Genomic DNA, 17066 nt, shown 5'->3' on the forward strand with positions numbered 1-17066 from the left:
TAGTCCGTGCTTTAATAACAGATACATGAAGTGGCTTGGTTTCATCAAAAGGTTCTTTATATATATTTTAACTTTATATATATATAAGAAAGAAAGAAAAGAAGCAAGGGACTCTTGAATTTCTACATTACCAAATGAAGTTCTAAATACAGTGGCCTTATCACTGTTAACTATTTCCTGTCTTCATTAGTGGTGGTTTGAAGATTCGTATGGAAAACATAGTGGTCATATGAAACTATATAGTTTCCTCTGTCACTCCATATAAAATGATGTAAGGTGAAGTTTTTGCTCATTTACTTGCCATTTACTTTTTTAAAATTGTGACAGCATATAGGAAACCATAGAATGAATAGATATATGTGTATATAAAATAATATATTGTTATAGAATGCAGAAGGGAAGTAGAAAAAAAGGCACTCCTATTCTGTATAGACAGGATTGGAACTAACATTGAAAAATAAGTTTAGCATGCAAATGGTATATTCAGAAACTATTCCTTTATAATCTGACTGTAGATAGGCAAAAGATTGTATTATGAAGTGTTTTGTGCAGATAAAAAAAAGCAGGTTGTGGAACTGAAGGTAATTATTCATTTACGTAAATAAATACATATATTTGAATGTCTACTGAACAAATTTTTATTTGGATGGTGAAAATTCTTGAATGTATAATGTTTAAAGTTGTCAGTGTTAGTGTTGAAGATTTTCATTGAAGCTCTCTGTATATATCTCTTGCAGATATGGAAACAAGTGAAAAAATCCAAGGAAGTGGAATACTTCAACTGTTTGCAGGTCTCTTGATTCCACAGTCTTCCTGCTCAGCCAAAATAGCTAACATCATAGCAGAAGTAGCCAAAAATGGTGAGGTTTTCCTCAAGAACTTTTCTGCTGGGAACATCTTCAGTTTTACACCTTACTTGTCAGTATGTTTTATTAATTTATGTTTTAATTTTGTAGATTAGACATTTTTTGTTTTTTTCTATTTCTCTTTTTTTGACTTTTTCATACAATTGTTAAAAATGACTATTGTTATAGTCATAGTCATTTTTTTTTATACATTTCCCATTTGCTATTCCAATCTTCCAGAGAAGTAAAGGGAAGCACTGCTCGTCCTTTCTGTACCTGTATCATTTACTACTTCATTTATGGGATTCTTGAACTTGCCACTGAGTCATTTACCTTTATTGTCACAGAGAGCTTTCCTTTTTCAATATATATATCGGTTTATGTTATACCTAGGTTTAAACTGTTTATCTTTAGTTTGGCCTATCCTCCTGACATTGGCATGTGACAGCCAAAGAGCAGTGGGAATGTACGTTGTTTTCTGCATTCACCTTCTTGGGAAACATTTATTTTTTTAAATACTCTGGAAAAATAATAATGACAGCAGAACTTAGATTAGATCATAGCCAATTCATCCCATTATGTATAATTTATATCTAATGAGACATTCCTTGGAAGGATTTATTATAGCAGAAATATTTGCACATGATTTTAATTCAGTCAGTTTGAGAAAACCCTGACTTCTTAAAGCAGTTTTTATTCATAAGGGAAGGCCATACTAAATGTAATACCTTTAGTGAGTCTCAATTTGTGTGTTTGATATTATTTGTAGGCCTTTTATTTTAGTAAGTTTCATTTGTTTTACTTTTAAGAGAACACATTTAAAAATTCTGGCCTTCTTTGTGTAGTCAGTATAGTAAGTGGCCTAGTAAAACAACCTGTTCATAAGTGTTTTACCAAAAAGAAAATTACTGTGAGTTTTTGTCCATTTGTTTAGAGGTTTTCAAAATGTCTTTCAGGTTTCAGTAAAGTTTTCTGTATTGGTAAATCATTTTGGGGGGTTATTAACTGCAAACTGGCCTTCTACTGTTTGTATTATCACTATACAGTGGTTTGGATATGAGGTGGTCATAAATGTTCAGAGATCTTGGAATGTTTAATGTACTTAAAGCAGATTTGAATTACTCTGAATAGGTAGTGAATACCTTGGGACAACAAAGAGCTCCTGAAGCAGATTTAGTTCGAAAATGGAACCCCTTCAGACATGCTTTGTTAACCTAGATCAAAACCACTATCTGAATCTTAGATGCAAAGCAGCTTGGTTTTTAAGATAAAGTGATTTATATGTAATCTCATTAGAATCACAATATAGATTTCTAGAAACCAGGCATATATGTGTGGGAACCGTTTGAACAAGGATGACAATCACAGCCAGTCTGTGACCTCTCCAGTATTATATATACTTATATATAGATAAATAATATATATTTTATAAACATATTTCTGGTAAGTTCCTGGTATATTTTCACGTATATCCATCCAAAGTAGGTGAGTTCGTGTTTTTAAAACTAGCTAAGGAAGAGCTGTATGCCTCGCTTGAAAAGTAAATTGTCTGAGAAGCAAAAGGTTTTAGGAGTTTACTTTTTCCAGGCAGTATTGCTTTTACATTGACTGAAAGCTGAGAAATATACTAGTTTTGTTTTATCTTTATATCTTTTTAAGAAAATACCTGAGTTATAATTGACATTTAACATTGTATATGTTTCAGGTAATCTTTATATACATTTGAATAAAAAAAAGTTTAGAATAGTTTGATTCCCAGTTTTCCTATAATTATTTACCTTCTATCATTTCAAGAATACCAAATATTGATTGAAGCATCAAAAATGTGAAAAATAGGTTGGTACCACATAGACAATTAGAACCTAAAAGCAAAGGAAAATAGTAATTCATCGATGCTGCCATTGCCTGAAGGATAGCAACAACAAAACAAATAAGCAAAACAATAAGATACAACAACAGACTCCATTTGTGAAATGAATGCAAATCAGACTTTTCCCAAATTTTTTATTTTAGTAGTCATTTAAATGATGTCCCTGACAGAAACTAGGCGTGGCAAGAGGTGAAAGGGATATCTGCCTTTAATTTAATTAATTTCAATTGGTGACAAGTTATTTTAAGATTTGAAATCTATAAAGATCCTAAAATAACTATTAATTTAAGAGGTAGATAAGTAGATTGATGTGTCATCTCCTATAGTCATTGAATTCATGGAAGAATGTAGTATAATTCATTTTCCCAGTAGGTAATGGAATATCTTACACTACTGAGTTTAAAAAAAACTCCCAGCCCTGGCTGGCGTAGCTCAATGGATTGAGCGCGGGCTGGGAACCAAAGTGTCCCAGGTTCGATTCCCAGCCAGGGCACATTCCTGGGTTGCAGGCCACGGCCCCTAGCAACCGCACATTGATGTTTCTCTCTCTCTCTCTCTCTCTCTCCCTGCCTTCCCTCTCTAAAAAATAAATAAATAAAATATTAAAAAAAAAAAAACTCCCAAAACTTCAACAGTAAACCAAAAGGTTAGCTTTAGAAGTAGGGGAGTACTCTTACTCTTGGAAGTTTAAGTTAGACAGCTTTTTCAGTTGTATAAAGGTAGGTAAGAGGTAAGATAGAAATGCAATTATTTATTTAGGTAAAGAGGAATTCCTTTGTAATTTATAGCTATCTTAGGGGGGAAAAGTTGTTATAGAGGTAACAGCCCTATATGATGCACTCTAAGAATTTTTTAAAAATGTATGTGTCTTTGTTTTTATCCTCACCAGAGAACATTTTTTATTATGCTTTTTAGAGAGGGAGGGAGGAAGAGAGAGAAACATTGATGCGAGAGAAAAGCATCAGTAGGTTGCCCCATTGGTGCCCAGACTGGAGATCATACATGCCCAGACTGGGAATCAAACCCAGAACCTTTTGGTTATGCTGTGACTATGCTCCAACCAACTGAGCCACCCCTGCGAGGGCGATGTGCTCTAAGAATTTGAAAATGAAAAGAAAGAGGGGGAGATTGCTTATGAGAGAACTTGTGGAACAAATTAAGGAGTGGACGTCCTTTGAAAGCAAGAGTGAAAAGAGTAATTTTTATGTAGTAGGATGGAGTATAGATTCAAGAATTAGATCTTTATTGACAAGAACATCCTTGTAGTAAGTCCTAATATCCAAAATGATGATTGTGATATTGGTTATTAGAGCTTTCACCAATTAGGTATCTTTATTTTCCTTAAATTTTATAATAGGCTTTCCTGACACTGTAAAAAAGTGTGTCTAATTGTAACTATGATGGTATCATTGGAAGTTAATAAATTTAGAATAGTATATTGTAAAGCTAAGGAAAAAAGTTTGAAGTGTAAGAAAACAACATTTGGTACTTTAGACCAAATACATGGGTACAACAACAGGTATGAGTAATCTATAAAATGGATTTTAATCAAGAACAGAAATGAAGATAAATAATAGGTGTTTTTGTTGAGTCTTACCAGTTGGAAAGGACCTATTTTTAATGATTCACTTGAACTTTTTTTAAAAGTCTTATATTTTAGCTTTTTAGAGAACATAGAGTGAAAATTCTACAATTTGATGGCTTAGTTTATAACCGTAGTTCATTACGTTCTCACTTAGTGTCATTGATAGGTCTTGGAACTGTGGTGAAACACTGTATGACAAAACCAATTTTACCATAGGCTAATTTGATATAAACAAGAATTAGGTTTCTGCTGCATCTCATTAACATTATAACAAAACAACATTGAATGGAACAGCTTGTTTGAGGACCTGCTGTACTTTAATGATTGGGCTCATGGAAAGACCATTACCAATATTTCTATCATTACATGCTGCTTCCTAAGCATATTCAGTTATTATAAGAACATAGTGATAAGTTAGGTATAAAGAAAGTTAAAAACCCTTTTAGTTTATGGCAGACTGTCAGCAAAGGAAAATTACAACCCCACACATTTTTGTGTAGTTATTTCATGAAGTATGTAATAGGATTGTATTGTAATGGTACTTTTGACCAGAAATGTACTCTTCAAATAGTAAGTACTTTGGACATTTTAATAGTAGGTATTTATTTTATTTAGGGGCATGATTTGTGGAAGTTGTGAATCTTTAGATTTTTAATTAAATATGTCTCTTATTTTCAGAATTTATGCGAATTCCTTGTGTGGATGCTGGATTGATTTCACCACTGGTGCAACTACTAAATAGCAAAGACCAAGAAGTGCTGCTTCAAACGGGCAGGGCTCTAGGAAACATATGTTATGATAGCCGTAAGTGTTGAAATATCAGTAATACACTTATAAACTTTTGTTTAAGTGTTATGATTTCAAACTAATTTCCCTTTTAGCGTTAGCACTGACTTTTCTAGGCTAAGACACTAACATGGGCCAGTATGACAGCTCTGCTTATTTAGCAGGTCTGTTAGAGATTTGGGCCATAATAATTCTTAAGTAAGAAGTTATAAAAAGTGAGCTCTTTTCCTCTGCTTCACAAATTATATTTTCAGAGGAAAGTAAGTCAATTCTTAAGTAATTGGGTTTTAAATTAAATATATATATCTCTTCAGTAAGGTTTTATTAAAGTATCATCTCTGATTGTGAATGCTTATGAACACAGTTTTTTAAAGTTTCAAAGTCTCCAAGTACATTTTTAATTATTTACAATTCAGTAAAACCATTCATAAAATTCATAATCTTCTTAAAAGCTAGATTGGCCTACTACATTTGCATTGACTTCATTCCTATTTGTCATAGTGTCATTGTCATCCTCATCACTTTCTATAACACACTGTTTTATGAGGCAAAGAGTATGGGTATATTGCAAAAATTATACATTTTCTGCTTTTCCTTCCCACATATGTGCAGAAAAATCTTGAATATATTTAATTTAATTAGGCTTATCCTGCTTTTCCTTAGATTTCTATTTTTTGAGCCAAAAACATATATTTTATAACTGGGATAACTTTCATTGCTTATTTTCCCCATTGAGTTTATAATTCTCCTTTTGAGTGAGTTACATTTTGTTATAAACAAAGAAGACAAAGCCCTTTTATAATAGGCAATGCTTCCAGTAGTGATTTGCGTACATAAGCCACATATTACATAAGGTCATAAACATATTTATTTATGATAAAAGAAAAAAGAGAAAAAAGATTGAAACTATAGCTTTCGGTTATAACTTATCTGTAGCAGTGGTGGTAAGGCTAGCCTCATTTATTCTCCTTTCTTTTTGGAACATTAAATATTATATCTGAGGACATGGATGGTGTACTATGAATTTTAACTTACAGTTTCCAGTCCCCATTACTGCTTATAAATTTACCTGTCTGTTTCTTCATTCCAGTTATTTTTATCCTAGCTTATTAACTTTATTTATAAAATTCTAGTGCTTTATGTTTATGACTTTGCATTTTCATATTTATGATTTTTATTAAACAGCATACCTTATAGTATTAGTGTTCAAGAATGAACCATTTATGTGTATTTTATATGATTAAGTTTAACAGTATATATTATAAAGACTCCCTCTGAGTAACCATCAAAGATTGATGGCATGTACCTGGACAGCATTGATCATTACTGTTTTTATCCCTATCCTTCCGTGTTTATTACTAGAATTTAAGGCTGTTGAAATTTTTTAATCCTTGTTCAGTTTAGTTATTCTTGAATTATGCATTGCTTGAATATAGGAAATATCTGTTTTGCATATTTTGGCTTTGAGTTTTACTTAATATTGGTAAAATAGGAGAAGCACCCATAGTGATTTATTATTTCATCTTGCTCTGGTTTTTACGGGCACATAGTAATTTTATTTCCTGTGTACTAAAGAATCTTGAAGTTAAGGTAATAAATGTCTAGTTAATGTGATTATTATTTTGATAAAACTACAGTCCATTATTATAGTGTTTATCATATCCATTTACTCTGTTCTTACAAAGTATACAGTATAAAATTCTTAGGCTATGAAGTTAATTTTTTATTTCATTTATCCATAAATATTTATAACACTTCATTCTCATTTAATTCAATGGAAATTACAGTTAAGTAAAAAATTAAGCATAGTGAATATGAGCTATTTTTTATAGTTTTAATCCTTGTTTAAGAAAAATGAAGTTAGTAGTCTTAAAAATGAATTAGTATAAGAAGAGATTTATTACTATAAATCATGAAATGAAATGTGTTCATTTGTCCTGCTTATGCATGTAATTTCCATAGGACTGTATGCTTTCTTACCCTTTTAAACTCTGTGAACTTCTTAGTGATTTCTCCAAATAATTGTAGGAAAAGTACAGCACCTGTATTTGAATTACAACAATAATATAAAAGTCTATAAATGTGATACTGTGTAGTTGATTTGTGAATTTACTTGAAATGCATTTCTTATTATATTTTATGACAATTGGGAGTTTGAAAGAACACAGAAATTAGATTTCTCTTTTTAAAAAGTATTGAATGGCTTCTATTTTAATTAATTAATTAATCTTCTTCCCTCTTGAGAATGTAATGCTTCATTCTTAAAAGGATGATAGAAAACTATACATGACAACTTTGTAAAACAAGAAATCTTTTTCTTACAAATAACATGTTTTCCAGTTCACATTTGTGTTTTATTAAACTTATTCATTGGAATAATCAGTTTACTTAACATTTTATAAATGTACTCCAAAAAAATAATTTTAATGTAAGTTTATTCAGGATAATACTAGGTTCACAATAGATAGTAAAAGCCAGTGTACATAGAAAATAACAATGAATTCATTATTAGAGCTAAATATTTGAGCAGTGTGTGCATATTTTATAGATTTTCATTTTGACACTTAAAAGGTGAAGTGTTTGTTAGCATATTTCAGCTAAATCCATGGTAATCTCTTGAAAAAAGTAGGTCAGATTTCAATTTTACTAGCTTTGATAGTGCCCATTTTAGGAACTCTTCCTAATGGAAATGGTCTTATATAATCTTAACATCAGGTAACACACTGATAACAGCTGCCAAGCAGGACAGAGTGAGGCTTTGTTGCTGATGAATTTATTAAGTTCCAGTCTCTCTCTTGCATAGTGATATGAAAGAATCACTGGGTAGGAACATTTAAAATACTTGGCCTTTTTCCTCTTTTTCCAGAGAGCCTTCAAGGCACTTCAGCTATGGATTCCTCTTTAGAAATGTGCAGATTTCTGACATAAGCCACATTTTAAAACTATTTTGCTCTCTAACTCTGGCAAAATAACTTAGGAGAAGTATATGTTTTAGATCAAAGAAGAGAAAAAATTGTATTTCAATTTAGAAAGAAATCAGCAAACTGATGGATTTTCTAGGGAATGTGATTTTATATAAAGAAAAGTATTAAATTTCATAGGTCTCTTTACACATTTCTTTCAAAAGTGGTAAAGATGAATTCTTTTTTTCTTCTTATATAGCCATCTTTTGTGCAATTGTGTAATCCCTTTTGATGATTAGCTTTGTCTACAGCTTTGTGCACATTTAAAATTGCTGATATACTTAAATGTCCTTATAATATTGAAGAGCTTCATATTAAATTTGTACCCACTATTTATAATTCATAGGGATAAATTGATTGTTGGAGTTTTCTCTATTTGCGTATGTTACTGCTTGAGGTTAGGAAATAATTGATATGGGATATACTAGTTAAAATTTCTGTAGTAGAAGCTAGACATAAATGATTACATGAAATTAAATATGTGCCTTTTTCTACACCAGAGAAAATATAATATACAATTCAAATTAATCATGTTAAATAAATATACATCTTTACAGAAACAAAATTAATGCTTGCTATTATATAATTAGTTTTACTGTTGGAAAGATGTATACTTAAGAAATTTATATGAAGTGCTATCATACATGATACAAAGAAACTTAGATTCTTGCTCATTTGAGTAAATATTCAAAATGATATGATATTAAGGCTTGCCAAACCCAATGTTTATTAAGTGAACTAAGTATTGTTTATTTCATTGACTTCAAATGTAAATGGAAAGGATGCCCAAATACATGCATGGACTTATTTGTGTATTAGTGATTCTAACTGTGCTACATTATGTTTATGTAATACATGAAGAAAGACTTCGTTGTCTGACTATAAATGCTGAAAAAGAATTAGCAATAATTCTACAGTATTTTGAAATGTAATTTGGTTTGTTAAGTATGAATTAATATAATATAGACAAGCTTTGAAATTGCTGAAGTAATCAAAGTATGTTTATAGTGGTTATAGTCCACAGGGAACTATTTATGTCTGGCATTTAAAATAAATATTTATATCAGTGATATAAAATAGGTTAAGCATTTGATTAATTATATTAAAGAGTTTCACAGGTCTATATATTTACCCTACTTCCCTACTAAAATTGAATACCCTACTAGTATTCAATTTTAGAATTACCAGCCAGTAAGTGTAAAAACAAGGTTCTTCAACTCTTATCAGTTTATCTGTTGCATCTTACTTGTTTTTTTATTTTTTTAATTACTTTATTGTTCAGTTACAGTTGTCTGATCTGTTGCATTTTATGAATGGGTTTATTATCAAAGTACATGTGTATGTAAGAATAAATAGCTACATGAAACTGCTACTCTGAGAGACAGTAATTATTGCTATTATTATATGAAAATACTCCATAGTAAAGATGTCCAACACATTGTACTTAGTTGGGGATAGATGTTGTTGTATAACACTGTCATAAGCTGTAAAAAAAGGTTCATGTCAATAAAAAGTTTTTAATATGGTGGAGAAAATAAAATATACAAAGAAACACAACTTGTGAACAATTATAGAGTACACAGTAAGTCAGAATAAAAATAAGCAAACAATGAGAATAATACTTGGGACCATTTTTTAAAAAGTAAGCAAATAAGTTTACATTGTTTATTGAAGAAATATAGTTCATTTTAAAATTAATATAAATAATGAAATTTTAATGTGTATCCTGGAAATATTGCAGATTGATAGGATTTCTAGTTCTGCCATTTACTAAATTGTCATTTAATCTTTCTCAATTTTAGTGTCTTCCATGGTAAAGTGAGCTTGTGTGAATTAAATAAAGGTTTATATATAGATGCACAATATAATTAACTGCTATGGAAAGGAAATACATAGCATTTATATATGATCACTTGTCCTGGTCAGTTTGGTTTCTTAAACCACCATTTGTTTCTCACAGTTCTGGAGGCTGGGAAATCCAACCAAGATCAAAAGACACCAGCAGATTACATAATCTGGTAGGGGCGCCCTTTCTGGTTTGCCTTTTCATTGCCTCACATAGCAGAAAGAGAGAGCGGAAGCAAGCTCCTCTTGGTTCTCTTCTTATAAAGGCATTAATCCCTTTCATGAAGGTTCTACCTGCATGATCTAATTACCTCCTAATACCATTACAACAGGAGTTAAGATATAAACAAATGAATTTGGGAGGGATACATTCAGTCCATAACATTATTACTTCTAAAAAGTATGCTATAACAATAATGTAATGCATACACTAACTTTGTAAGCTATTTAAAATAAATATATAAAGGCCAGAAGCCATATAAGGAGAGGAAAAGAAAATCTAGTACAAGTCAGGGATAATATAGTTTTTATATTGAGCAGTAATTTAATTTGTGCTTCTAAGCAGCCAAGGTTAAGAAAATAAAAAACTTGATGTGCTATGTAATTTTTACTTTGTGCTAAGTAGAAATATTCTAGTTTTCAGTTGAACTAAAAAGACCTGTTGTAACAAATGCTAGAAGAGATTTATCATAAGGATATCACTACCTCCTTAGATGATTCTGGACACATCCCTCTTAAAATATGCAAAGAAATATACAAAAGTTGGCATTAAAGACAGTGTCTTCAATAATAGCTCGGCAAAAATTACCCAGATATTCTCCATATGAATGTTTCTTGTACAAATCTTCAACAGAATCCAAGAAGTAATACTGATTACTTTAGTGAAGGTAGCACTATTTGGGCAATATAATTCAAATCTGTTGTTTTGGTAGTGGAACTTGCTTCAAACATACAACTTAAAAACTTAAAAGAATTTTCAACTTGATATATTTCCTAGTTTATTTTAAAACCAAATACAGTTGTTTTGCACTCATTATACCTGCTCAATTTTTGTGTTGTATAATGTTTTCAAGTTGTATTTTCTGAGACTGAAAAATATGCTAATCTTTGATTTGCATGAAAATGAGTGTTTTAAAATACCACATATATAATTGTTATTTTATATATGTAATAAAATTGCTTAAGAAAGTTATTGTGAATTGAAAGGAATGAAGCATGTATATCAGTAAATTAAAAATCATACACCATGTGATAAATGCTGTAAGAGAATACACAGTAAGTTTTTAGAGGGAGCTAATTTGCATTTGAGCTCATCCAGTGATATTTATGGAGAAGGAAACATTTAGTCTGCATAGGATTTGGACCTGTAGAGAAAGATTTTTCAGGAGCACAGAGAAGCATTTTAAAAGGTAGATAAAATCTTGGATAGATAAGTCTGGAATCTGTATTGGAGAAGGGCTTAAGCAGTGGGGAGCCATTGCAGGTATTCGAGGAACAGAATTAAGTGCTGAAATTGATACCATAAAAATATTAATTTGAAAGAGAGATACATTATAAGCTAGGCAGACATTCATAACAGTTAGTGTGATTCTTAGTAGTATGCATCTGAAACACTTGGAGAACTTTTTCAAAATACGTTTTCTTGGCCACAACCTAGAACCATTAAATCAGAATCTTTGAGGTTAGAATCCAACCTGTCATGTATATTCTGCAAAAAGCTCCCTAAATGATTCTGATGTACTTACCTACTTAAAAAGCTTTGAACAGTGACTAAATGAAGAATAACCAGTTAAGAGTTTTTTGTTTTTTGTGTTTTTTTTTTAAACTTGCAGAACAAATTTAAGAGAACAGAAAGGAAGGGAGGGGAATGTGTAAGTAAGAATCCAAGAAGATACCGGATAAGGGGAAGGAATCAATGAGTCTACATTAAAAACTGGATAATATGAATAGCAGAAATAGTGGAATGTTTGTACCTCTTAAGAAACTGTACTGTTATCACTTCAAGTTAAATTCTAAATCAGAACTGTGTATATGCACACATCCATACACACAGTCTGGCATGATTTAATTATTAAGTGGATGATACAGAAGCATTTTTTTATATTTAAAATAGCTGGAAAAAAATTTAATTTTGATCTTGAGCAATTAGATTAATAAATTTGAGCAATAAATTATTTCCATTGTTGCCTGAATGCTGTTCAGAAGTCATTTAAGATAAGGTAATTTTATGGAAATAATTGATCTTAGTAAGTTATTTTATAATTTGTATATATAACCACAGTCTTCTGCTAATAAAATGATAGTAGAAAAATATAAGAAATAGAGTAAATTTAGTGACATCTTTAGCAAATGTGTAGTGATTTATGGGTGTTCCATTAAGATAAAGGCTTTTTGAAAAAAGTAAAATTGTCAAATGATTACTGATGTGAGAGAAATCTGTTGTACTACAGAAATTAATACTACTATCAGCAGGTACACCTAAGCTGTGTCCGTCAATTACTGTGCAGTGACCTAATTTTAAACTGCATCTGTAGAACCAGTGGTTTTTCCTCCTGGTCCTGCATTATCAATGTAAATATATTTGGAATTTTCTTGCATCAAGGCAAAATTTACACCTGAATATAATAGTATGCCACAAAATTGCAACTTTGTGCTTCTTTTTGATATATGGGTATTTAAGTCATGGTGTTTTTTTCTGAATGACCTGTCTGTAATTTCACTGATGTAATATTTATAGCTTTTACTTGTATACCTAGTCCTTTGTGCATTTTACCTGCACTTGGATCATGATGAGTAAGTTGCATTTTGAGTTTCAGTAAAAATATTGATGGGTTCAAAATTTTCATTTGAATTCATAAAACATATTTGAATACATAAAAGGTATGTAATAAAAATCCACAATTTTGGTAGAATTATAGGGGGAAATGTAAGTATCAGAATTTAATTTTTTCTGTAGTAGATTTCATAAATATCTTTTGACTTTATCTTGAAAAACAAGTAGGTATGTCTGTTTACCATTCCCTTGTTCCAGAAAAATTAAATAACACCTGGCAAAATTAAAAGGTAGTATATTTAAGAATACAAGAAAACCATTCATATAATATACATTAGAATAGCCAATATATCTGACGTACAGTAGACTTACAGAAATACAGACACTACTCTTTAGATCATTGGCTACCAACTTTTTTTTATGCACACACAACAGAAACTTGATTATATATAATTTCTGCAGGATACAACTCTTTTGAATAGTAAGACCCTCTTTTTAACACCAAAAATAATTGTACCCCCTGGAAACTGTAGCTCACATACAGTAATAATTGTACTTAAGAAAATTTTATATCATAGATTCAAAGGTTAGAATTTCTATAGTGGAGGATAAATTTTTATCATTTGTAAAACATTTATTTTAAATCTAGCATTATGATGTTGAGGATTTTAAATCAAAGTCAAAAGAGACCTGCCACCATAGTAAAACAATAAACTAACAAAGATTTAACCTGTGGAATCTTCTTTTTAATAGGCCTTCTGTGTGACATAGGAAAAAATATTTACTAAGTGAGGTTAGAATTAGAAACATATCTATAGAAAGTTCTATATATGTCATTGAAGATATGTATTTATGCTCTTGCCTATAGAAAGTCTAAATACCTACACCAGGGGTCATATGATTTGAATGCTCTTCTTTTCCTATGTTGATTGTAAGGAAATTCTTATTCTGTGCTTTCATATTCTCGGATAGATAGATATACACAGAATACTTTAATCAAGAAATATTGATTGAGCCCATTGTGTTGAGGACGCTTTGCCAGGTGATGGGGATAATAAGAGAAAATAAGAGCAACAAGTCCCTGTCCTTATGAAGCTTATATAGGAGAAGACAGATCATAAGTAAACACTACCAAAAAGATATTTACAGGTTGTGATCATTGATGTCAAGGGAATAAACAGGTGATGTAGTGGAGCATATCTGAAGACAAAGAAAGTTCTCTCTGAGGGTGTTATTTGATCTGAGGGCTAAAAAAATGGGAAGAATTTAGGTTATTGAACAGAAAGGGAAGAATATTCCTTATTCCTTATAGGAGTGTAGAAATTGCAAAGTTCTGAATGAGGAAAGAATTTGGTGTGTTTAAAGAACAGAAAAGATACCAAGGTATATGGGATGCAGTGAACAGGGAGAGTGTTGAGCAACAAAGTGGAAGAAATAAATAAGACCTAGATCATAATGAGCCCTGTGGGTCATCCTAGAGCAGAGATTTTCAACCAGTGTGCTGCAAGAATTTTTAAAACATGCAGTGCCTGACTTTTTAATCAGGGACACTGACCTCTTTTTCCTTAGATTGCCAAAAAAAATGACGTCAGCCAACACAACAGTAGCCATCTGGTGTGAACCAATTAGAATTATACCTACTTTTTTGTCAGATTGGTAAGAAACATTTTTTTGGTGTGCTGTAGAATTTTAGTAATTATGTGTGCCATTAGATGGAAAAGGTTGAAAATCACTGTCATAGAGTAAGAGTAGCCATTGAAAGGGATCTGATTCAGATTTTAAAAGCATCACTCTCAGAGCTGCATGGGAAGTGGCTTGAGGAGAATGGAACTTAAGAGCTTAGAATGGAAGCATGGAAAGCAAAAGACTTGCAGTAGTCCCAGACAAGAGGTACTGGTGACTTGAAGTGGGTTAATGGTGGTGAGGATAGAGGGCATCAGAAGAATCTGTGAAGCATTTCTAGAGGTGGATGACTGGGGCATGTAGGTAAGGGAGAAATCAAGAGTGATTGCTAGATTGGGGCTTGAGCAGCTGGACAAAGGATGGGGCAGTTTACTGATCTAGGAAAGGGCAGGTTGTTTTATTATGTTTTTCTGAGTTTCATTGTTGCTGCTTGTTTTTGTTTTCCTGGGGGCAGTAGTAATTCTGAGATATGCAAGAGGAAATGGCTTGTGGGTAATTTCTGTATCTTTATGTTAATACATTTTGGGGATAAATACTGAAAAAGTTTGTTATCTTTCATATTTAGCAAAATGTTACAGATGTGACCTGGATAGGCTATGTAGATTCAAGGAACTTTGAGAAATTAGAAAGATTAAAAGAATAAACCCACCCAGAAGTTGTAAAGTTTTTTAAATACAGGGGACTTTTAGAAATATTCTAATCCACTCCTTCCAATTTTATAGATAAGGAAATAGGCCTGAGAGTTCAAGTGACTTTTAAGGATCAACAGCTAAATTGGTGATAGTGTTGAACTGAAATCTATGTCTCTGGTCCACTCTACGTATTATTTGAAGAAGTTAACACTTTCATAAGTACATACTTTATTAAATATATTTATGCTTTAATGTTAATAGTTTATGTCTTAGAGTTGCAGGTACAGGAATATGTCCTAATAATTTTCCTGAAAGTTCATCCTAAACCAACATTTTATTTAATCTGTTATAAATCACAAAAATAAACTTTACGTAATTGAAAGAACATAGAGCAGAACCAAGTGATAAGAAAAAACCTTTCTATATTTCCAAATTTGAAAACTTTATGTAAAAAAGTTTGTGTGTATAAACATGCTTTACCATGTTTGACTTTTTATTCTTGTCATTTTTTCTAAATGAAGAGGAGTGTATGAAATACTTCCTTAACCTCTTTGTTTATAGGAAAATTAAGGTTATTTTGATTTTATCAGGATTCTTAGTAAAACTAAGCAAATCCATATGAGAAACTGAGTTTTAATGTTCTCAATAAACCACCTAAACAAACATAGGTATCAATTTTTCAGACATATCTACTGCTTTGTACAATTTCTTCTGCATACAAAGTATAATAAAAATTAAAATGGTACTGTTCTTACTATTGCCTTTAATCAATTCTACTTTTTCTGGGGATGAAGAGTAATAGAAAGGAATTTATACACATCCTATATACATTTCTCTGATTTATTGATATAATAAAGTGAGCTTTTCTTTTAGTAGGTCTCTAATATAAATTTCTTTCTCATACTGGACTTTAAATAAATGAGGTTTAAAGTAGTGAAACCATAGTGATGTGACAAATAAGTAGCAAAAACATTTCCTCAGTGACCTGAAAAACCATCTTAAGCAATGATAAGCTAAAATAACAGAAGTTTTTTTCCCTTTGTATATCTTGTCATTTGAGTGAATGCCAGATGATTTTTTTTAATTTCCTCTCCCACAGAATGTAGTATGAGTCAGCTAATAAACATTTAATATACATTATTTGTAATACCTAAACTTCGTTAGATATATAATATGTAGTGCTTTATAGTAAAAGAAAGAAATGGAAATATACCACATTATTTTTGTTCTATTAGTATGTATTTCAGGAAGCTTAAAATACATAACTGAATTAAAATCAGACAGCTTTAAAAAAAGAAATTTGATGTTAAAATTGATTAACTGACAGCCAAGTCCCCAGGTAAATATATTTAATGATTTCTGAGAGTATGATCAATTTCATAATTCTTATATGAAGGTCTAGTTGCCTTTTTCCTCTTCATAGTTCTGAATCAGTATGACAATTTCTTAATAGGTCATTTCCAAATTTTACTACTTATCATACCTTATTTCTTTTAGCCTGGAATTTTTTCTCATTTTGTGATTTGGTTGATTATTTATTGCAAAATTAATTAGAAAAGATATACATTAAAATCAGCTTCATAAACTGGGGCTGGTATTTTTCTATAGTGGCTATATTCAAAATAGCTCCAAACCAGAAACATCCCAAATGCCTATAAATATGAATGAATTTAAAGTAAAAATAGTGATGTAACCCATACAATGGAATACTACTTGGTAATAAAGAAGAATAAACCACTTAACATACCTGATACTATCTTATCTGTGAATCTCAAAATCATTAGGCTGAGTTAAAGAAGCTAGACAAAAAAGAATACATACTGTATGAATCCATATATATATGGTGTCAAACTAATCTATAGTGACAGAAGCAGTGAGTTGTCTGGGGCCAGAGACAGTGGAGAGAAGGGGGAGAGAAGGGGACGTGAGCAGTCTTTGGCCTGTGATGAAATGGTTGGTGTCCTGATTGTGTTGGTGGTTTCTGGGGTACACAGGACTGTTAAACTTGGTTACACTTAAATTTATGTGGTTTGTGTTACATAAATTTTTTATCAACAGAGTTATAAGGGAGGGAACCCACCAAA

At 31.1% G+C, this 17066-nt stretch overlaps 1 protein-coding gene across 4 annotated transcripts in view; it reads left to right on the forward strand.

The window, feature by feature from the left end:
* The window catches only part of RAP1GDS1 (Rap1 GTPase-GDP dissociation stimulator 1), a 148263-nt gene that overhangs the window by 56490 nt on the left and 74707 nt on the right, over positions 1-17066 (forward strand). For all 4 annotated transcript variants that reach the window (XM_045820371.1, XM_045820373.1, XM_045820375.1 and 1 more), the window contains exons 3-4: positions 738-860; positions 4979-5104. In XM_045820371.1, coding sequence (XP_045676327.1) covers positions 738-860; positions 4979-5104 — 249 coding nt within the window. The remainder of the gene's footprint in view (positions 1-737; positions 861-4978; positions 5105-17066) is intronic.

Source organism: Phyllostomus hastatus, unplaced genomic scaffold (genome assembly GCF_019186645.2).
Source record: "Phyllostomus hastatus isolate PE091 unplaced genomic scaffold, TTU_PhHast_1.1 phas_scaffold_39, whole genome shotgun sequence".
NCBI lineage: Eukaryota > Metazoa > Chordata > Mammalia > Chiroptera > Phyllostomidae > Phyllostomus > Phyllostomus hastatus.